The following is a 22417-nucleotide window of genomic DNA, read 5'->3' as shown; positions in this document are numbered from 1 at the left end:
GATTTATTTACGACGAAAATCAAGCTCGGTCCTTTTCATCCCCCTCCAGACACAAACACGCATTAATATTTCAAATGACCTCTCACTGTTACCAAACCTGAGTAGTGAGACATCTTACACGTTGTTTTTCATCTCATACAAAAATTCAGCTCCTGTCCCGGGCGGAAACGCCCCAAATTCAAAGAGAAAATCGGGAATTATTTCGCGTCAGCCATGTTTTGACGCGAACCTTTGATGAAATACTGTTATGACACCTGCAAAGGCTGTGTGGAGCCAAGATTTGTTCTTTCTTTATATTTCCTTCTCTCCAATTTTTTTTTGGTGACTTTCTAACTAAGATATTCAAAATAAAGGGGTTGTTGGACTGAAGTACAAGTTGAAAAACACTCTTCCTTTAAGATTTAGACAAAAACAGTCCTTTATTATTAAGGTCTTCCGTCTTCAGCGGAAGACCTTACTGTTTTTCTACGCGTTCTCATTCTTCTATATTATTATTTTTTTTCTTGGTAGTCACCCTTAATTTCTCAGCCATTTCTCAATCGATTTTAATGATTTTTACAGGGATGATGTCTTAGGTGAATATCTCTTTGCATCTTACTTCCTGTCTGAAAATTCACTTCCGTTTCTGAATTATCTCCCTTTTTCATGTATTTTGGAACATGATATTGTCCACGCATCTCCTCAAAAACTGTTATAGTTAGGGACTTGAAATTTATATGCAAGATAGAGTGGTTATGGTAGATTTGCTTGCTTGTTTTAGATTTGACCAGAAGTCATCATCCTTGAAGCTCGCCCGGAACTGAAAATGTTGATGTTAAATTTTTTTGACAATTTTTACGAAATTTGAGATTTGATCACGAATATCTTTCTTCTAATCAATATTTTGCTAACACATGTAGAGCATCAAAAATTAATCTATAAAAGATCTTTCAACTGACACCAAGCAAAAGGGGCTGACCCCTCATATTAGGGGCCAAGAGGGGTCTAAAGTCTTTTATCTATATCTCTTTAATGAAAAATATTTTGTAATGTATTATAGAAGCAAAAATGTTTATCTTCCAGTTATCTACCTATATTTGCTAAAAGTTTTCTGATATGTTACATAATTTGGATTTTAAAGGGGCTAGAAGTCCAATATTTTGATCATTTATTTCTTAAAAAGGACACATATTTTGATATGCATTATAGAAGAGAAGATACTCAGAATAATATTCGTAATAATATTTAACCACCAAAGTTTCGTTTAATGGTCCTTATAAGGAGATAAAGGATCGGCCCCTAAAACAATCTTTCCCTAATATCTCAACAAGAGGCCCAGGGGCCACATCGCTCACCTGAGCAACAGTTGCCTTAATTCTGATCAAATAAGCGTTACAGTATCAAAATATCTTGACAACTGAGTACAGTAGATCTTGCTAAAAAAAACAAATGACATGTTTAATATAGAACCCCCCCCCCCACCCTTCATAAAATCATTTAGTTTTTCTGGCCCGATTTTACTTGATCATTGATCTCGGACCTTTAATTTCAACTTAGTACCATTCTGTATTACCGTACTAATTACCAGACCAATTCGTTCATTATTAACAGAGTTATGAACTTTTTGGCATTTGAGTTTTAATTTTCGTGTTTGACATGTACTGTAGAAAAAAATTCTAACTCCCGAGCCCTTCACTCAATCCTCATGAAATTTTGTGTAAATGTACCTCGACCTCATTCTGTTTTTCTGCCAAATTTGCAGCGGGTTTAACAATTAAGAAGAAATTTCCTATATCAAGCCGCGAGTATAGCCTATATGGGGACTTAAAATTTACACAGTGCAAGGGATGTAAGCAGCCGCGTAATATTTCTGTTGCATGTATATTTCTTGTTTTCCGTTTAGTCTGTATCTACGATAGCGTGTGAACTACTTATGAATGTTAGAACTGTGGAAATTACTGTCATCAATTTTTTTATGAATAAATTTACGTGTTACTGATTTCGTTATTTCTACATTTATAAGAATTTTATCAATCCTGTTGATATAAAAAAGTCAAACATAATAGTAAACGACACAAAAAAATCTCTACTCTGAAATACATGTGTAAAATGTATCAGTCATTGTTTTAGGACTTCCCCTAATTGTCGTTAACCGAATCCGAGATCCACACCTCAAAATTCTACTTTCGATTTATTTACGACGAAAATCAAGCTCGGTCCTTTTCATCCCCCTCCAGACACAAACACGCATTAATATTTCAAATGACCTCTCACTGTTACCAAACCTGAGTAGTGAGACATCTTACACGTTGTTTTTCATCTCATACAAAAATTCAGCTCCTGTCCCGGGCGGAAACGCCCCAAATTCAAAGAGAAAATCGGGAATTATTTCGCGTCAGCCATGTTTTGACGCGAACCTTTGATGAAATACTGTTATGACACCTGCAAAGGCTGTGTGGAGCCAAGATTTGTTCTTTCTTTATATTTCCTTCTCTCCATTTTTTTTTGGTGACTTTCTAACTAAGATATTCAAAATAAAGGGGTTGTTGGACTGAAGTACAAGTTGAAAAACACTCTTCCTTTAAGATTTAGACAAAAACAGTCCTTTATTATTAAGGTCTTCCGTCTTCAGCGGAAGACCTTACTGTTTTTCTACGCGTTCTCATTCTTCTATATTATTATTTTTTTTCTTGGTAGTCACCCTTAATTTCTCAGCCATTTCTCAATCGATTTTAATGATTTTTACAGGGATGATGTCTTAGGTGAATATCTCTTTGCATCTTACTTCCTGTCTGAAAATTCACTTCCGTTTCTGAATTATCTCCCTTTTTCATGTATTTTGGAACATGATATTGTCCACGCATCTCCTCAAAAACTGTTATAGTTAGGGACTTGAAATTTATATGCAAGATAGAGTGGTTATGGTAGATTTGCTTGCTTGTTTTAGATTTGACCAGAAGTCATCATCCTTGAAGCTCGCCCGGAACTGAAAATGTTGATGTTAAATTTTTTTGACAATTTTTACGAAATTTGAGATTTGATCACGAATATCTTTCTTCTAATCAATATTTTGCTAACACATGTAGAGCATCAAAAATTAATCTATAAAAGATCTTTCAACTGACACCAAGCAAAAGGGGCTGACCCCTCATATTAGGGGCCAAGAGGGGTCTAAAGTCTTTTATCTATATCTCTTTAATGAAAAATATTTTGTAATGTATTATAGAAGCAAAAATGTTTATCTTCCAGTTATCTACCTATATTTGTTAAAAGTTTTCTGATATGTTACATAATTTGGATTTTAAAGGGGCTAGAAGTCCAATATTTTGATCATTTATTTCTTAAAAAGGACACATATTTTGATATGCATTATAGAAGAGAAGATACTCAGAATAATATTCGTAATAATATTTAACCACCAAAGTTTCGTTTAATGGTCCTTATAAGGAGATAAAGGATCGGCCCCTAAAACAATCTTTCCCTAATATCTCAACAAGAGGCCCAGGGGCCACATCGCTCACCTGAGCAACAGTTGCCTTAATTCTGATCAAATAAGCGTTACAGTATCAAAATATCTTGACAACTGAGTACAGTAGATCTTGCTAAAAAAAACAAATGACATGTTTAATATAGAACCCCCCCCCCCCCCCACCCTTCATAAAATCATTTAGTTTTTCTGGCCCGATTTTACTTGATCATTGATCTCGGACCTTTAATTTCAACTTAGTACCATTCTGTATTACCGTACTAATTACCAGACCAATTCGTTCATTATTAACAGAGTTATGAACTTTTTGGCATTTGAGTTTTAATTTTCGTGTTTGACATGTACTGTAGAAAAAAATTCTAACTCCCGAGCCCTTCACTCAATCCTCATGAAATTTTGTGTAAATGTACCTCGGACCTCATTCTGTTTTTCTGCCAAATTTGCAGCGGGTTTAACAATTAAGAAGAAATTTCCTATATCAAGCCGCGAGTATAGCCTATATGGGGACTTAAAATTTACACAGTGCAAGGGATGTAAGCAGCCGCGTAATATTTCTGTTGCATGCATATTTCTTGTTTTCCGTTTAGTCTGTATCTACGATAGCGTGTGAACTACCTATGAATGTTAGAACTGTGGAAATTACTGTCATCAATTTTTTTATGAATAAATTTACGTGTTACTGATTTCGTTATTTCTACATTTATAAGAATTTTATCAATCCTGTTGATATAAAAAAGTCAAACATAATAGTAAACGACACAAAAAAATCTCTACTCTGAAATACATGTGTAAAATGTATCAGTCATTGTTTTAGGACTTCCCCTAATTGTCGTTAACCGAATCCGAGATCCACACCTCAAAATTCTACTTTCGATTTATTTACGACGAAAATCAAGCTCGGTCCTTTTCATCCCCCTCCAGACACAAACACGCATTAATATTTCAAATGACCTCTCACTGTTACCAAACCTGAGTAGTGAGACATCTTACACGTTGTTTTTCATCTCATACAAAAATTCAGCTCCTGTCCCGGGCGGAAACGCCCCAAATTCAAAGAGAAAATCGGGAATTATTTCGCGTCAGCCATGTTTTGACGCGAACCTTTGATGAAATACTGTTATGACACCTGCAAAGGCTGTGTGGAGCCAAGATTTGTTCTTTCTTTATATTTCCTTCTCTCCATTTTTTTTTGGTGACTTTCTAACTAAGATATTCAAAATAAAGGGGTTGTTGGACTGAAGTACAAGTTGAAAAACACTCTTCCTTTAAGATTTAGACAAAAACAGTCCTTTATTATTAAGGTCTTCCGTCTTCAGCGGAAGACCTTACTGTTTTTCTACGCGTTCTCATTCTTCTATATTATTATTTTTTTTCTTGGTAGTCACCCTTAATTTCTCAGCCATTTCTCAATCGATTTTAATGATTTTTACAGGGATGATGTCTTAGGTGAATATCTCTTTGCATCTTACTTCCTGTCTGAAAATTCACTTCCGTTTCTGAATTATCTCCCTTTTTCATGTATTTTGGAACATGATATTGTCCACGCATCTCCTCAAAAACTGTTATAGTTAGGGACTTGAAATTTATATGCAAGATAGAGTGGTTATGGTAGATTTGCTTGCTTGTTTTAGATTTGACCAGAAGTCATCATCCTTGAAGCTCGCCCGGAACTGAAAATGTTGATGTTAAATTTTTTTGACAATTTTTACGAAATTTGAGATTTGATCACGAATATCTTTCTTCTAATCAATATTTTGCTAACACATGTAGAGCATCAAAAATTAATCTATAAAAGATCTTTCAACTGACACCAAGCAAAAGGGGCTGACCCCTCATATTAGGGGCCAAGAGGGGTCTAAAGTCTTTTATCTATATCTCTTTAATGAAAAATATTTTGTAATGTATTATAGAAGCAAAAATGTTTATCTTCCAGTTATCTACCTATATTTGTTAAAAGTTTTCTGATATGTTACATAATTTGGATTTTAAAGGGGCTAGAAGTCCAATATTTTGATCATTTATTTCTTAAAAAGGACACATATTTTGATATGCATTATAGAAGAGAAGATACTCAGAATAATATTCGTAATAATATTTAACCACCAAAGTTTCGTTTAATGGTCCTTATAAGGAGATAAAGGATCGGCCCCTAAAACAATCTTTCCCTAATATCTCAACAAGAGGCCCAGGGGCCACATCGCTCACCTGAGCAACAGTTGCCTTAATTCTGATCAAATAAGCGTTACAGTATCAAAATATCTTGACAACTGAGTACAGTAGATCTTGCTAAAAAAAACAAATGACATGTTTAATATAGAACCCCCCCCCCCCCCCCCCCACCCTTCATAAAATCATTTAGTTTTTCTGGCCCGATTTTACTTGATCATTGATCTCGGACCTTTAATTTCAACTTAGTACCATTCTGTATTACCGTACTAATTACCAGACCAATTCGTTCATTATTAACAGAGTTATGAACTTTTTGGCATTTGAGTTTTAATTTTCGTGTTTGACATGTACTGTAGAAAAAAATTCTAACTCCCGAGCCCTTCACTCAATCCACATGAAATTTTGTGTAAATGTACCTCGGACCTCATTCTGTTTTTCTGCCAAATTTGCAGCGGGTTTAACAATTAAGAAGAAATTTCCTATATCAAGCCGCGAGTATAGCCTATATGGGGACTTAAAATTTACACAGTGCAAGGGATGTAAGCAGCCGCGTAATATTTCTGTTGCATGTATATTTCTTGTTTTCCGTTTAGTCTGTATCTACGATAGCGTGTGAACTACTTATGAATGTTAGAACTGTGGAAATTACTGTCATCAATTTTTTTATGAATAAATTTACGTGTTACTGATTTCGTTATTTCTACATTTATAAGAATTTTATCAATCCTGTTGATATAAAAAAGTCAAACATAATAGTAAACGACACAAAAAAATCTCTACTCTGAAATACATGTGTAAAATGTATCAGTCATTGTTTTAGGACTTCCCCTAATTGTCGTTAACCGAATCCGAGATCCACACCTCAAAATTCTACTTTCGATTTATTTACGACGAAAATCAAGCTCGGTCCTTTTCATCCCCCTCCAGACACAAACACGCATTAATATTTCAAATGACCTCTCACTGTTACCAAACCTGAGTAGTGAGACATCTTACACGTTGTTTTTCATCTCATACAAAAATTCAGCTCCTGTCCCGGGCGGAAACGCCCCAAATTCAAAGAGAAAATCGAGAATTATTTCGCGTCAGCCATGTTTTGACGTGAACCTTCGATGATTAAATATAGACTGGCAGTGCCTGTCTGATATGCGCGATATATATTTCGTATGATAGAGACAGAGGACCAGTCTACGATGAAATACTGTTATGACACCTGCAAAGGCTGTGTGTTCGAATCTCGCCGGAGCCAAGATTTGTTCTTTCTCTCTATTTCCTTCTCTCCATTTTTTTTTGACTTTCTAACTAAGATATTCAAAATAAAGGGGTTGTTGGACTGAAGTACAAGTTGAAAACACAGTGACTCGTACATTAAGATTTAGACAAAAACATTCTTTAATTATTAGGCTCTTCCGTCTTCAGCGGAAGACCCTTCTATTATTCTGTTGTTTCTTTTTCACTTTTCGTCTTATTAAGGTCTTCCGTTTCCAACGGAAAACCTTATTGTTATTGCTTTGTTCCTTTTTCCCTATTCTCCTATATTATTATTATTTTTTTCTTACAAATTTTGTGCACGCAAGATCTCGAAAACTACTCAATTGATTTTTATGAAACTTATCGATCTTATAGATGACGATGTGAACAGTATTGCAAATTTTTTTTATTGATGACGTCACTTCAGGTTTTGAGATATAGTCGTTTTGTCGATTTTCAGAGAGGTATTTTGTCGGCAGTACTCCTTTTGAACTATAGCAGATATACACTTGAGATTTTCAGTGATGGTAGACGGAAGATTGAAATTGTGCATGAAGGTTTAAAATCATTTCGATCGCAAAAAGCGCCGAAGCTCGCCTGGACCCAAAAATTGAAATTAAACAAATATCATAATTTTTTCTGGTTTTCTTTGTTTATCTCTTTTCTGAATAATATTTTGTTCAAACATATAATGTTAAATTTTTTTTATATTTATAAGACCTTTTATTTGATATCAAGACAAAGGGGCTGGCCCCTCAAATTAGGCGACCAAACGGCTCTCAAGTCTTTCATCTATAGCCCCTTTACTGAGATATATTTTGTGAAAGATTATAGAAGCAAATATGTTTATCTTACAGTTATGTATCCAAGCAGTGTCATGATTTTATAATGTGATACGTAATTAAGGTATTTAAGGGTTCAAAATTCAAAACTTTGATCACCGATATCTCAGAAAGGAAAAATATTTTGAAATGCAGTATAGAAGAAAAGATACTCAAAACGATCTACTAAACAAAATGGATTCTTCAAAATTTCGTTAAACGACCCCTATAAGGAGATAAGGGACCGGCCCCTTAAACGCTCTTTCTGAGATATCTCAAGAATGGTAACAAATTTCTATACACTTGTTGAACAAAATATCTTTAAAAGTAAATGACTTTTCATTTGATACGAGGAAAAAGAGGCTGCCCCTCGAATTAGAGATCTAAATGTTTTCAACCAAAGCTCATACATCTAAAACTAAATAGTATCTGGCCCTTAGAATGTAGACCTTTGTCTTTTATTTTAAATCACGTGTAGCCGTTAAATAGCAAAACAAAGGTCGTACATGTATTTCGTGTTCTAAAACACACGGAAGACCTCCTCGTTGCTCGCAACGAGATCGTGTCTAGTTATTATTATTTTTTTTTTTCTTACCGATTTTGTGCACGCGATTTCTCGGAAACGGCTCAACTGATTTACGTCAAATTTTCAGTTCTGATAGGTATTGATCTGAACCTTGTTGGAAATTTTTTTTGTTTATGACGTCACTTCCTGTCTTGAGATATCATGGATTTATCGGTTTTTATAGGGGTATTTTGTCACGAGAACTCCTCTTTTACCATTTAAGATATGATGTTGAACTTTTCAGGGCTGATAGACGAAAGACTGAAATAGTGTCTAATGGTCATTAATCATCTTTATCTCAAAGAGCGCCGAAGCTCGCCCGAGCTTGAAAATTAGGATAAAAAAGGCGTCGTGATTTTTCTTGGTTTTCTTTGAATATCTCTTTTCATGAAAACATTTTGTTAAAACATGTAGAACAAAAAAACTTAATTAAATCAAGAGCTTTCATTTGAGATCATGAAAAAGGGGCTGGCCCTTCAAATAAGGGGCTGAGGGGGCTCTAAAGTATTTTAATAATAACTTTTTACCGTGAAATATTTTGTGATGCGTTATAGAAGCAATTATGTTTATTCTTAGGTTATTTACCTATACATGGCAATCATTTACTTCTATGTTACGTAATTAGGGATTTTAAGGGGCCAGAAGTCCAAAACTTTGATGCTCAATATCTCAAAATGAAGAAACATTTGGATAAGCAATATTTAACAAAAGATGCTCAAAATATAGAGCTTAACAACCTGAAACCATAATTTCCTTGTTATGCGGTCCCTAAAAGGAATTACAGGGTCGGCCCCTAAAACGACCCTCTCAAGATATCTCGAGAACGGTACATAATTTGTAAACACTTTTTGAACAAAATGTGTTTGAATTGACAAAAGCTTTCATTTGAAATCAAGAAAAAGGGGCTGGCCCTTCAAATTAGGGGCTGAGGGAGCTCTGAAGTCTTTCAATGATAACCTTTTACCGTGAAATATTTTGTGATGCGTTATAGAAGCAATTATGTTCATTCTAAGGTTATTTACCTATACATGGCAATCATTTACTCCTATGTTACGTAATTAGTAATTTTTAAGGGGCCACAAGTCCAAAACTTTAATGCATAATATCTCAAAATGAAGAAAGATTTGGATAAGCAATATTTAACAAAAGATGCTCAAAATATAGAGCTTAACAATAATCAACTATAATTTCTTTGTTATGCGGTCCCTAAAAGGAGATACAGGGTTGGCCCCTAACACAACCCTCTCAAGATATCTCGAGAACGGTACAAAATTTCTAATTACTTGTTGAACAAAAAGTGTTAGAATTGACAATAGCTTTCATTTGAAATCATGAAAAAGGTGCTGGCCCTTCTAATAAGGGGCTGAGGGGGCTCTTAAGTCTATTAATGATAACTTTTTACTGTTAAATATTTGGTGATACGTTATAGAAGCAATTATGTTCATTCTAATGTTATTTACCTGTACATAGCAATCATTTACACTTATGTTACGTAATTAGGAATTTTAAGGGACAAGAGGTCTAAAGCTTTGATGTTTAATATCTCGAAATAGAGGAAAACTTTGGAAAGCAATATTTAACAAAAGATGCTCAAAATATTGAGCTTAACAATGTACAAACATATATATTGTTTTTATCTGGACCCTAAAAGGAGTTTTAGGACCAGATATCAAAACGATTTTTCCCAGATATCTCAAAAACGGTAACCAATTTCTAAATACTTATTAGTGGTACACAAAAATACCTTTTGACAAAAATGAATGAAAAGGAGCTGATCCCTCAAATAAGGGACACCAAAGGGATAGATAGTCTTTCACCCATTACTCATAGATCCCGCCTCCTTTTCCGACTACGTTTCGTTGATGAAGGTCAAGAGTAAGGTCATTGCATATTCTAAAAATCGGACGGAAGACCTCCTCGTTGCTCGCAACGAGATCGTGTCTAGTCCTTTTATGTAAAATTTGTGTAGACTTTGTACATCATTTTTGGAATAGAAATATCACTTATATGATAGAGAAAACTACTGCTTAGGGTATAACATGCAATGTCCATGAATGAAACAAACCATCATTTTACAGTGTGTAAACTCTGATGATAAATGATGAGGCCAAGTTGCTTTGAAATGTTCAAATGACAAACAAATCTGTCAATTTAGATGATTTCACATTGCAGAAATCAACAACTTGGGAGCATCAATCTGCTTTTTGTGACAAGTGTAAAGGCCTTTAGGTCTATATAACAAAATCAATCATGAACATGAAAAACACTGCAAATCAAAATGTGAAATCATTCTTTCAAGGATGTGACTAATGATCTGCCAGTATGAAAGAAATCATTCTTTCAAGGATGTGACTAATGATCTGCCAGTATGTAAACTGTTTAGAGCCAAAACATGGCAAATGTTTGAAAATTATGCATATTAAATAGACAAAACTTTAAAAAAATTAACGAGGAAAAAGTTACCGAGAGATCCTCTTCCTCTTCAACTTGTTTCTCAATCAACTTGGACATTTCTGGAATAAGTATGCTCAGTGTTGCTTTGGCTGCAAAGAAAAAGAGGTTCAATTTCGTTCCAAATATGATCTATGCTGAAAAATTCAATTTTCATTTTAAAAGAGTTTTTTCTGTGTTCATATTCTTACCTGCCTCCATTTTGGCAGCTCGCTTACTTCCTGCAAAGCCAGTACCATATTCTATTTCATTGATGATAATAGTAGCACTGTAAGGATTTTGAGCATTTTCTGTGAATGGAAAAAAATCCACTTAAAATATTTGTTGCTCTGGAATACGAATGAATTTTATTCAATTTGTTCCCTACCCAATATTACATTTTTTTTACACTAATCTGTGTTTTAATTTTACAATCTAAACCAATTGTAAAATATATAGTGATGCTCAATGTATTGTAGGTTAAGGCCAAAAATTATGGCACAGTTGAATTCTCGGATATCATCTTCGAAAATATACTGTAGCTTTTAAACAGTAATACATGTAGTTTCTAAGATACTCAGGTACTTGTAATATGAGGAATAGTAAAGATCAAAGGGAAGGTCATTGTCAGAAAGTATCAAGTTTGATAAAAATGTCTAACAGAAAATGAACATAATAAACACTGTAGTGCCTAGCCATGTACATGTACAAAGATTGGCAAAAAAATCATGCAGTTTTACTGTTAAATATATCTGTAGTTTGTACAACACATACATGAATTCAGTGAATTTGCATGCTTGATCTTACCAAGTTCTTTGAAAACATAGCGGGGCTGTACTCGTAGTGTGTGTTGTGCATACTCATGCAGGATACACACATAGGATTTCCCTGTGGGGTTCAGAACAAATTCTACAAAACAAAAACATAACCATGTACGACACTGCTTCAGACGGCAAACTATTTGTCAATATAAAGTTGTATAGTGAGAAAACAAACCCAGTAACTGAATATAATAATCATGAATATCAGAAAGCCATAAGATGAATAATTTATTACATGTACATGATAAACCCTTCACACTCTCACAATGTACCAGTACTAAAATTTTAACAATCAAAGTAATAATTCATTAGATATTACATATGATTGTTGTATGTTGACTACTATGATGGTCTGTACCGGCAGAATAAGTTTTACCTTTCTTTCTTGGTTTATGATCTCCCTTGTCAGTGGGGACTTTACAGGTAATGAGTTTGGTGTTGGACGGCTGAAATATATACCACAATTGAATCAAAACAATAAAGCATAACTCACTAAAACTGAATCAAAACAAAGACATTTAACTCATTATGTAATAACACATATAAATAATGCTGACAAAAAAAAAAAACCTGTCGAAACAATAAAATTTTTACTCTGACTCAAGTTTGACAACCTCCAGAACAATACAAACCAGAGCAGGTCGGGACTGTTTTTTAACATTGTTCAGGTGTCTTCTTCTATCTTTCCAGGTTCTACAAAATTTTAAGATCTGCATGTACCCTTTAATTCTAAAACTATCAGAAATAGGATGAGAAAAAAAATTATGACAACAAACTCTTTTAAGAAATCTTGTAAAATCTTTTTTTCTGAGTACCATTTGTTATTTGTTGCTTGTAATCACAGTACAAGGCTGACTTACTTGAATTTGTTGACTGTAATTTTCCTAAACTCAAACAGAGATTCACAGTATTTTCTCAACTCTTCAGGTTCTGGGAAAAAAATTCATTCAACCAGGTGTTATCATTAACTTTATATATATTTTTTTTCACATCTCATACGGTATGTATATAGACCATAGGAATTTTTGTGGAGTTTCCGAATATTTAAACTGTACCTAGCGAGTTTTCTTTCTCTCTTTCCTCAGCATACTCTATCTTTACAGGTAGACTGGCTAATGTAGGCTGGGAGGGATCACTTGACTTTTTATTAGATTGATTTTCTGTTGTACTTTCTGCATCTATTGTAATACATTATTAATCTGGTCAAATAATAAATGATTTATATAAAGAATTAAAATGAAAAGGCTTTTTTACATTCATTTTATTTCCACTGTGTTCTTTAATCTTTAAAACTGGTTAAAATTCACTTCAGTGAATATAAAAATTTCATTCAGATTTCGAAATGAATAACATGATATTGCTACAGATAAAAAATAAAATTAACAAATCACTATTCATAAATGATGAAGCCCAACAGCTGATTATTTGTTCTTACTGGTGTTGTCTCCATTATGACCAGTGGAATTAGCGCCAGCAGCTTCTTTCTCTGCTTTCTCCTTGGCTTCTCTGTCTTTCTCCCTCCTGTAGTACAGACATGGAATGGCACTCACAGGAATGTTGTGTTTCTGAAGAAATCAATAGAGTAATACAATGTATTCTCCCATACAATATCCTTCAAGTGATGCATACCACGTACTTGTTGTTTTTTTCTTAAATGAGTACCGGTATTCTACTACATATCTCTACAAATTGATGTAATACTCAAAGAACTTGTAAAGTTATGTAAACAAACAAAAAAAACATGATGTGCCAGTACAGTGACATTCTAAATCTTACCCTAACACTGCCTGGACCTATAAAGTATGGTTTGGAAAATGTGACAACCCTGGATTGCTTGTGAAGATACACCGGCATACCACTGTTATGTGTGACCAACACCCAGCCTTCGGGCAGCATGTCAAAGGGGTCACTTCCCTTTTCTGTAAAATTACATAACTCACAATGCACACAGAATAATGTTTCCTTAATACAATTGTTAGGTATGATCATGGGATAGAAGCAAAAGTTACAACTCTGATTAAACATAAATGTACAACACATTAAGATCAATGGGTACTGTACCTTGTAGTACAAGTTTCTCCCTTTGAGATGGTCCCTCGTCCTCATCATCAAGCTTGACTGACTTTTTATTGACACCCTCCTCTAACCATGCATAAATTTCATTGTCATCCAAGTCATCTTCATCACTATCATAATCCCCAACATCTTGTTCATAATTGTCACCTCCCTCCTCATTGGTTTCATCAATAACATCAAACTCATGTGTCAAGCCATTCTCCTGGAGATTTCCACCATCTGAACTGCTACCCCCCACTGTTGCCTGGTCTCCTTTTGATTTTTTGGCAACAGGGCCTGCTTCATTGTTTTGACTTTTGCTATGATCGTTTTCTATGTCTGTGTGTTTTCTTTTTTTACCCACACTCTCACTAACATCCTCTGTAAGAGTATCATCTAAGGAATCAGCAGTACTCTGATCTTTCTCCGACTTGAAATCAAACACCATGTCATACAAATCAACTGACTGTTCCCTGTCCTCTGAAATCTGGTTATCCTCACTCGCTGAATAGATTTCCCCATCGCTCGACTCCATATCACTCTTGATATAACTATCAGGGGCCATATCAGAAGACTCAGTTTTAAACTGGTCTGTACTCGAGTCCAACATGCTACTACTTGCGGGACTGTCATTTTCATCAGACTGTTTATATTTGACTATGTTAAAGTTTGGTATATGAGGTTTCTTATTGATATCACTATCTGAACTACCTTTGACCCCACAGAGAAATTTTGAGTCCTCCTCGTTTGTATCTGCCTCTGACTGAATCTCGCCTTCCTCCAGATCTCCTTCCGAGTCCGAGTCTTGAGCATCACTGAGCTCAAAAGACTGGTCTGCAGCATTACTCCCACCATCATCATTTTCAAAGTCCAACCTATCACAATGTGGATTGGACGTTCGAGTTGATGTAGGTGGTTCTTTTTCGCAAAATTCCTCCATCCTTAGCTTTCACTGGGAAATTTGACAATAGAGACGTTATCTACGAAGGCCATCAACAAGCTGAGTAAGAGAAACAAATGATTGCAGCTTGGCTGATTCAATCAACTGTGCTTTTCTTCCAATTAAAAAGAAATATGAAAGCCATCAGAAGTTGAGGAAGATGCACTGCTCGATTGTACTGATACAGCTAGAGATTTAATCACTCTCCCTAACTTTGCCAGTACAAATCTGCAAGGCATGATATTTAAGATGAATGAAAGATGACATGCTATGATTAAATGAACTAATGAACTGAATTTCAAATAAAATCAGTACCAACAAGTATAGCAATTTCACTACACATGATTAAATTCCATTTTTCCTTGTTCTGGGATTATATAATCTTGCCAAACTGATTACTGCAAGTTTTCTGAACATTGACAATAGTTACTGTTTAATCATAACTTTCATAAAGGCCTGATACTGAATGTGTATGTAATGACGAGTTTATGTACAATGTACATAGCAAGTGATTATAATGTATCACTAAGTGCTGTTTTCTAAACTAAACAGACGTATGCTGTATGCACAACTTTTTCATTGTTAAAAACAAAACAGGTGTTAATCGTATTTCAGCCTATTACCTGCACCAAACAACTTCAACAGTCTTATACCGGTAACTGCTAACCTGAAAAGAACCAGCATATCAATAATATAAGTTTAACTTAGTCTAAAAAACATGTATATTAAGAAATGCATACAATTCATAATTAAGGTGGGAATATACCGGTATACTAAATAGGAGTGTCATTCTTAGCAAATGACAGAGGTTTATATCAAAAGTTAACAATTTTTTGTTCTTAAAAAGTTAATTAGAATACACTTTCTTCAATCTACATTAAACATTGGATAAGTTTATGTCACAATTTGCAAACAAATAGAATAATTTATATACGATGTAGTATATAAATCATTACATCCCTGCTCATACTAAACTTGGCATAAAGATAAATAGCTCAATTGAAATTGAAACACATGTTGATATGCACTAAAGTTAAGATATGGTGAACAATTGTTAGAACTTGATGAACTCCCTTGCAACCTTGGAAAACTTGTGCATATGAATTAATTAATCTACATGTAGGTTGGTCATGACCCACCTTTTAGATAGTTAACACGATGCATTTTTTCCCCAGAGTAGACAAAAAAAAAAAAAATAATAACTTTTGAATCCTGTTTGAAATGTTAAAATAGATGTACCATATTGGCATTTGAGCAACGAATGAGAGTATAAAAGGGGGTGTCTCGAACCCAAATAACGCGCATTTTAAAGATTTTTATTTTTCAGGCTAAAGAGCACGCGTTAGTCGTGTGTGTGCATCTCAAAGGAAAGGATATGTGACGTCTGAAGGTTATTTTTCATGTATTTCATTATTTCTTATAAATCATTTTAGCAGAGACATTTTTTTTGCGACCTTCTGTAACGCCATGTGAGTTTTGCAACACCCTACCAGCCCTGTTTTAAACATCAAATACATCGTCATATTTCATATCTACCTGGCCAGGCAATGACCAAACATTAAGTAAATAAGCTAAAATGAACATACATGAGAAATTTGGTTGATTTCTCCCGAGAATTTCACATATTATAATATTTTCATTTGCATCTCGTTCTGGAAATTTTGGAAGGAAGTGACGTCATGGATCCACAATGAGTAAGTCGTACTCTAAACGCGTTGCAAATTAAGAGTCGTGGTGCATTTGTTGGGCATGCTTACCTTACATTTTATCAACATCTGTAGTTTCTCAGTTAGTAGCTCCTTTTTTAATAGGGACATAATCTTTTACATCCTTTCAACTGTAAGATGGAAGACCCTACTTGGTTTAAGGTCACAGGGTCAAAGGTCAAGGTTAAATCAACTCTAAACTTAGTTCAACGTATTATCCACAAATCCTACTATTTTTCATGACTCTGATTATATTTCACTGATGTGAGAAACAAAAATGAAACCAACATTTTTGTAGAATAAGTTATGACAATTTCATTCAAGGTCAAGCTACCTTTGACATAGGAGAGTATATTCCTGAATACCTAAAGAACCTTTTACAACTCCACTTAAAGAATTGATCCATATTGATTCTGAGATCACAAGGTCAAGGGTCAGACTGACCTGGAACAATTAATATTGCTTACACAATACCTGGAAACCCTTTGCTAATTGACCCTTCAGTATCTTGTGAAGAAGTTGCCTCTTTCAATATTACATATAATACCATGTGCAGCAGGAGCATAAAATATTTCTAAATACTTGTTACCAAGTATATATACCTGTTCTGTTAGTCTTTGATTAAGTATAATTTAATTCACAGTCTTTATTTCTATAAATATATCATGCACCAAATTTTGAGATTCTGAGCCCTTGTAGAATTAAGCTATCATGATATATTTTGTATGGATCAAAGAAGATGTCTATCTCTGTAAATGTTGATTAGAGTGCTGTTAAATTTTAAAACCAGCAAAAATGGGGAAAATATGTAACCCTTTTATATTTGCATCACTCAATTTTTAAGATTTAAAAAGTTTTTAAAATCAAGCAGATATAAAATTGTTATTAACTAAATATTAATAGTTATGCAAGTCGCACCCTTTCATCACTGACTTGAAATAAGTGTTTCTGATTCTTGAAGAATCCACATTCAAGCCAATTCAGGGAAACCAATTTTTCTTTGAGATAAAAGTGTATTAAATTCATATGCAGAAAGTACTGATAAATTGTTTATTCCATGTATAATATCACAACATTTTAATAAACTTGCAATGAATAGCAAAATGTTTAAATTTGCACCTTTATAAATTGCACCAACTCCCAGAAACTGCACTACAAAGCAAACATTAAATTGAAATCGTTCCAAAACTCTTTCAGTCTGTTGTTCTTGTTTGCACAGAATTGACGGAAGTCTGCCAACATTCTGTCCTGGAAGATCTCGTCGCCTGTGTTTGGGGACCGCCATCGCTTGGACGACATGAAATTCCACGACCACAGGAAGCCCACTTTGTTCTGTGTTACAACCTCGGTGTTCGAGGTGTTGCTGTTTTGTCTGGCAATATAATCCTTGCGGAGTTCCCCTGCAGACTTCTTGCTGACACGACTAGAAATTTTGATGACTTTTGGCGATGAAGTGACTTGACTGCTTTCCATCAGGATAAACATTCCTCCGGTACAGTGCACATACTGCTGCTGTTCATCTGACATGTAGTGACGATGTGTCTCTGACACACACACATTGATAGGCATAAAGCCATACCTAAAGTGAATAACTGACAATTGACTGACATATCTACAGAAAAATTTCAATCAAATCTTAAAAAGTATGGAACTTTTATACTTTATTCTAATTATATATCTTTGGTACTGAAAAGTTAATTAGTATTGAAGATGTATACCTTTTGATAATTTCATCTTGAAAATGAAGTAACTTTTTGGATTTTGCAACTTGATCCAAATCTACAAAAAAGAGCAATATGTTTGTTTTCAAGCTTAATGATTTTAAACAAGATAGGAAAACTGACAAAGGTTAATAGATATATGTGCATGATAAAAGTTGCCAAGTCCACTTAAATTGCATGTATTTTCATGCAATGATAAAAGTTTACTTCGGTCAAGACCTACTAAATGAAATGAACCCCAAAATTTCACACTAATGTTAACATGATAGAGAATTGCCTGATTATCAAATTTTTTCTTCAAGTTAAAAACCCATTTAATATAATACATTCATACACAGGTCTTAAATAATAAATATGAAACTAAGTACATTTACCATGAAAAACTGGCTTTCCTCCTTGTGAAAGACTAGCAATGTCCAATGGGACGAAAATAGGACCTCTCAAAGGGTCAGAGTCTGGTGCAGAGGGGAGTGCAAAGGGGTCACCAGGTACAGGCAACAAGTGGAAGCCACAGGCCTGGGCCTTCCGTCCCCATGTGGTCACCTATTTAAACACGAATATGTGTAAAATAAACATAAAACAGATATATCTACAACCAAGTTGAGTGTTGCATTTACGTTTCATTAAGAGCAGATCTTTCATATTTATTTATTGCATTCTGCTCAGTATGATTGATACAGTTGAACTTCAATATCTGGAACACTGATATCTTAAATACAAAGGATATTCTGAAATTTTAAGTATTTTACTCTCGATATCTCAAATACTCGGATATCTCAAAGTTTTTAAGGAGTCCCATCTAGTTCGAGATAACGAAGTGTGACTGTATTATAATATATATATAGTATAAGAACATATAAATGATACAACATTGGAAATAAAATATTTCACCATCTGCAAATAACTCGAAACCCCTAAAAAAATAGGTTTTTAAATGTCAAAAGCAATAGATCTGTTGAAATATTTACCAGGTCTTGGAGAATGGGTCCTGTGGCTACCATCCACTGTAATTGTAGTTCAAAAGCAGCATTGGGGCTGTAGTAGGCATGGTAACGGGCCGATGCCCACTCAGGGCGATCACTCTTGTTGTTTCCATCCACGTCAACTTGAACATACTTGTGAGTCAGTGTGGCTGAAACAGTCAGTTTATATATCTCAAGACAGGAAAAATATTAGTATAGTTATCAATATGTCTTGAATATTCTTCACATATCAACTACAAGTACATTTCAGTACTCAATTATTATGAATTTTAATATATTTTGTGAAACACAGAAAATTTATATAAATTTGACATAACAAGAAGAAAATGCATTTTATACAATACAATATTTGCATAAAATTGACATTCTATTTACCCCATATAAGAAAACAAAAGTAAATTTTTCCTCAGTACTACATTGCATCTCCTGGGGGGGTAGGGGGTATAAAAATGAACTACATAAATTCAGCATTTATATCTTTGGGCACTTTTTTTCCAGGTCCATGCCAAAAAATGTATTTAATTCAAAGTCTAAATGGTCCATAAGATTAAGTTAATTATTCATAATTATGTTAATATTAAATGGCATGAGTTCATCTTTCAAGCAACAAATTTGGAGAACCGATTCTTTCTATCTTGTGTAAATTACTATAGTCAAAGAATTCCCTAAGCATGTGTAATGTAGCATCCTGATTACACGGGGTTTAATTACATGCAAATGCACCATTACCACATCACCAGAAACACCCACTTAAATAGCTATCTGACCAATCAAGACATATTCCTGATTATTTTTTTTATCATTTTGAAAAATCACAATATAAAATAAAATATAGTTTTATTAATTTGTACAGAAATTAGTATTACATGTTCACGAATGCACATATATTACACACTGGAATGCATTTCAGTGTAATGTACATGTATATAATTATATGAATAAAGAGGATTACATATTTCAAATATAAAAATTCAAGAGTATCAGTTAAAGTATCATGGTGACATATACCGGTATACCTGGTACCAATGCAATGACTTTCGAAATACCATTTTTCTGCTATTTAAACATATTTCATTTCTTGCATAGAATTTTTTGCCTTCCCAGGACAAAAATGATGCTTTTTCCTACTACATGTTCTTCAAAAACCTGCATGCACAAACATGACAAAAGACTGGTATAAAATACTACAGATATTGCACTTCACTTTCAATCCCACATGACTTGCATATTTTTTACATGTATGTCGAATGCAATTCTTTTTGTAAACTGATGAGTTATATGGGCCCTAAGCTGTGAAGAGATAGGTCTCAAAACTTGATCCCATATACAATGAACATTTTCCATTAATCTACTCACTGGTTTCTCTGATCAGGAAGTGAATTACTAGTACCAGACCTTTTTTAGAGTCACCATATCACTTTAATTGAAAGTTTCATTGCATACTCAAATGATAACTGAATTTTCAGTTCAGATATTAAAAGATTTGAAATAAAATTAAAATCAGGTGCTGAGAAGAACTAAAATTTTAAAATAAACTGATTTAATTTTTTTTTCCAAACTGTAAACAAGAAAATACAGATGTGTGCACCCTACAAAAGCTTGAATATGTTGCTTAAAGAAAGAATTTTGCAGAAGAGTTGGTCAGATAGGCTAAGTTTGAACATACTGTATAAAGAAATATGTGTCTTGGCCTACCTACCTTTCATTGCACACAGATTAACTCGAGAACCTGGAAAGTTACTCAGATGTAACACAGCTTGCCTTTTTGTTAAAAACTTCAACAGTTTGAGCAGTTTAAGATTGAATACATGAACAGAGTATAAACAATGAAAACTAGCTGGTACAACAAATTGGCTTTTTGATTCTTTAGAGATACAGATACATGGAATTTTTCTTCAGAATCAAAGTACATGTACAATATTTAGGATGTGAACAGGAAATCCTTTCCCTGTGGCAGCCATGCAAAGTATATCAAATATAGCACAAATTTACCCTACTTTTCGTTTATATTTTTACATATAGACACGGCTTCAACACCATAAACTGTGGAAAAAAAATTTCTTCGATTTACTTTAAATTAGTGATAATTTTCAAACAATTACCCTTTGTAAAATATTTTGGGTAGGCATAGAACCCCCTCTCTTTCAGAAAAAAAGTTCAATTGATGAACAAAACTTCAAATGCTAAATCAATTCCAGATTTCACTTTGGGTGTATTCTCAGTTGATGGTCTTTGCGCCAAGTCCACATAACAAGACATGACAACATGATAAGTCTCACACTCCCACTAGTCCTACCTGATTGCTGGCCCCAGCCCTGGGCCCCCGTGTCAATCCCCGAGAGGACCCGCCAGTCGTTGGTTAATTGGTTGACCCAGAGCTCAGACACCTGGCAGGGTGACTCATTCATCGTAAACAACGGCACCTCCGCTCTCTCCCTCACTACTGGCAGTATAGACACCTCGCACCACTCGTTTTGGAACAAGTAATTGTAGCTGGGACCATACATATCTTTAAAAAACAAACAAATAACACAAAGATACCTAAAACACCAACATGCACATTATCTGACATTATAAGAACAAACTAATACATGATTAAAGTACATTTGCATACCATTTGATACATTTTAATACAACTATGTTTAAAAGGCCAATTTGAAATCATACTCACTTGCTTTTGAAATAAGATCTTGTTATTATATCTTAAACCCCATGGAAGAGAGAAAAAAATTAAAGAAATTAATATATAAAAGTTAAAATAAAGAGTACCTGATTTAGGTTTATCTTTTGGAGACACAATGTTGTAAAGGTAGAAGCCATGTATGAACTTGTGCTGAGGGTTTCCTGAGGAGTGGCAAATGTAGTGCTCATCTTGTAGTCTCTGAAATGTTTTACAATGACAGTGTAGAAAAAAGTCAATAAGGGAAAACAAAAAGCTTCAAAGCTTGAACCTGAACCAGTCACCTCAGTCAAATAACTTCTTTGTCTACAGAAGTGTTATGAAAATTTGCTTTTTTAAATTTACCTTATATACAAGTACATCGTCTGTTGAAAGTTTGACTATTTTTCTGTAAGTCTTTGTATATATAATAGAAATTGACCCTGACCTGCATGAGCCCTATGCCACTGGTAACGTCCTTGACCTCCTGAATATTTTGTATACACCAGTCAACAGCTTCTTCGGCAATGAAGCAGCTTTCTGGGAGTCCAGTTTGTCTAGGCAGCATGGACAGTCCTGTCCTTTTAGACACAAAAAACAAGAAATCAGACACAGGACAGAGGGTATATCACAGAGGTATCGGTATATATACAGCACCAGGGGTCAATCACATAGGTGCATATACACATTGGGGATCAGTCCCATAGGTATATACACATGGATGTCTTAGATATCTTAACATCACACTTTGTAAAGTATACATTAATGTAATTAAGTGCAATTATGATAGTACAATAAGTCACTAAATACCTTTTTAAACACAGTGCTTT

The 22417-nt window shown here is 34.2% G+C and overlaps 2 protein-coding genes across 8 annotated transcripts in view; both read right to left on the bottom strand.

Annotated features, from left to right (window-relative positions):
* LOC105318419 (microprocessor complex subunit DGCR8) overlaps positions 1-16218 on the bottom strand; it is a 39807-nt gene extending 23589 nt beyond the window's left edge. The window contains exons 1-12 of one of the 3 annotated variants that reach the window (XM_011415535.4): positions 16105-16218; positions 15142-15185; positions 13585-14578; positions 13300-13442; positions 12959-13088; positions 12579-12701; positions 12384-12453; positions 12156-12216; positions 11900-11969; positions 11510-11611; positions 10915-11013; positions 10736-10815 (exon numbers count right to left, since the gene is read on the bottom strand). In XM_011415535.4, coding sequence (XP_011413837.1) covers positions 10736-10815; positions 10915-11013; positions 11510-11611; positions 11900-11969; positions 12156-12216; positions 12384-12453; positions 12579-12701; positions 12959-13088; positions 13300-13442; positions 13585-14518 — 1812 coding nt within the window. In that variant the 5' untranslated portion in view covers positions 14519-14578; positions 15142-15185; positions 16105-16218. Of the gene's footprint in view, positions 1-10735; positions 10816-10914; positions 11014-11509; positions 11612-11899; positions 11970-12155; positions 12217-12383; positions 12454-12578; positions 12702-12958; positions 13089-13299; positions 13443-13584; positions 14634-15141; positions 15186-16104 lie in introns of all 3 variants that reach the window. The other 2 variants (XM_011415537.4, XM_011415536.4) reach the window with 2 other exon arrangements.
* A 1037-nt stretch (positions 16219-17255) lies between these two features.
* Positions 17256-22417, bottom strand: part of LOC105318420 (GATOR complex protein Iml1) — a 28139-nt gene continuing 22977 nt past the window's right edge. For 4 of the 5 annotated variants that reach the window (XM_011415538.4, XM_011415539.4, XM_011415540.4 and 1 more), the window contains 8 exons: positions 22036-22168; positions 21698-21809; positions 21225-21437; positions 20628-20657; positions 18914-19077; positions 18320-18488; positions 17943-18003; positions 17256-17803 (listed from right to left, as the gene is read on the bottom strand). In XM_011415538.4, coding sequence (XP_011413840.3) covers positions 17377-17803; positions 17943-18003; positions 18320-18488; positions 18914-19077; positions 20628-20657; positions 21225-21437; positions 21698-21809; positions 22036-22168 — 1309 coding nt within the window. In that variant the 3' untranslated portion in view covers positions 17256-17376. The remainder of the gene's footprint in view (positions 17804-17942; positions 18004-18319; positions 18489-18913; positions 19078-20627; positions 20658-21224; positions 21438-21697; positions 21810-22035; positions 22169-22417) is intronic. The other variant, XM_011415541.4, reaches the window with a different exon arrangement.

Source organism: Magallana gigas, chromosome 3 (genome assembly GCF_963853765.1).
Source record: "Magallana gigas chromosome 3, xbMagGiga1.1, whole genome shotgun sequence".
Lineage (NCBI taxonomy): Eukaryota > Metazoa > Mollusca > Bivalvia > Ostreida > Ostreidae > Magallana > Magallana gigas.
The sequence above is the reverse complement of the archived record's forward strand: the minus strand, read 5'-3'. Positions and strand labels throughout refer to the sequence as shown.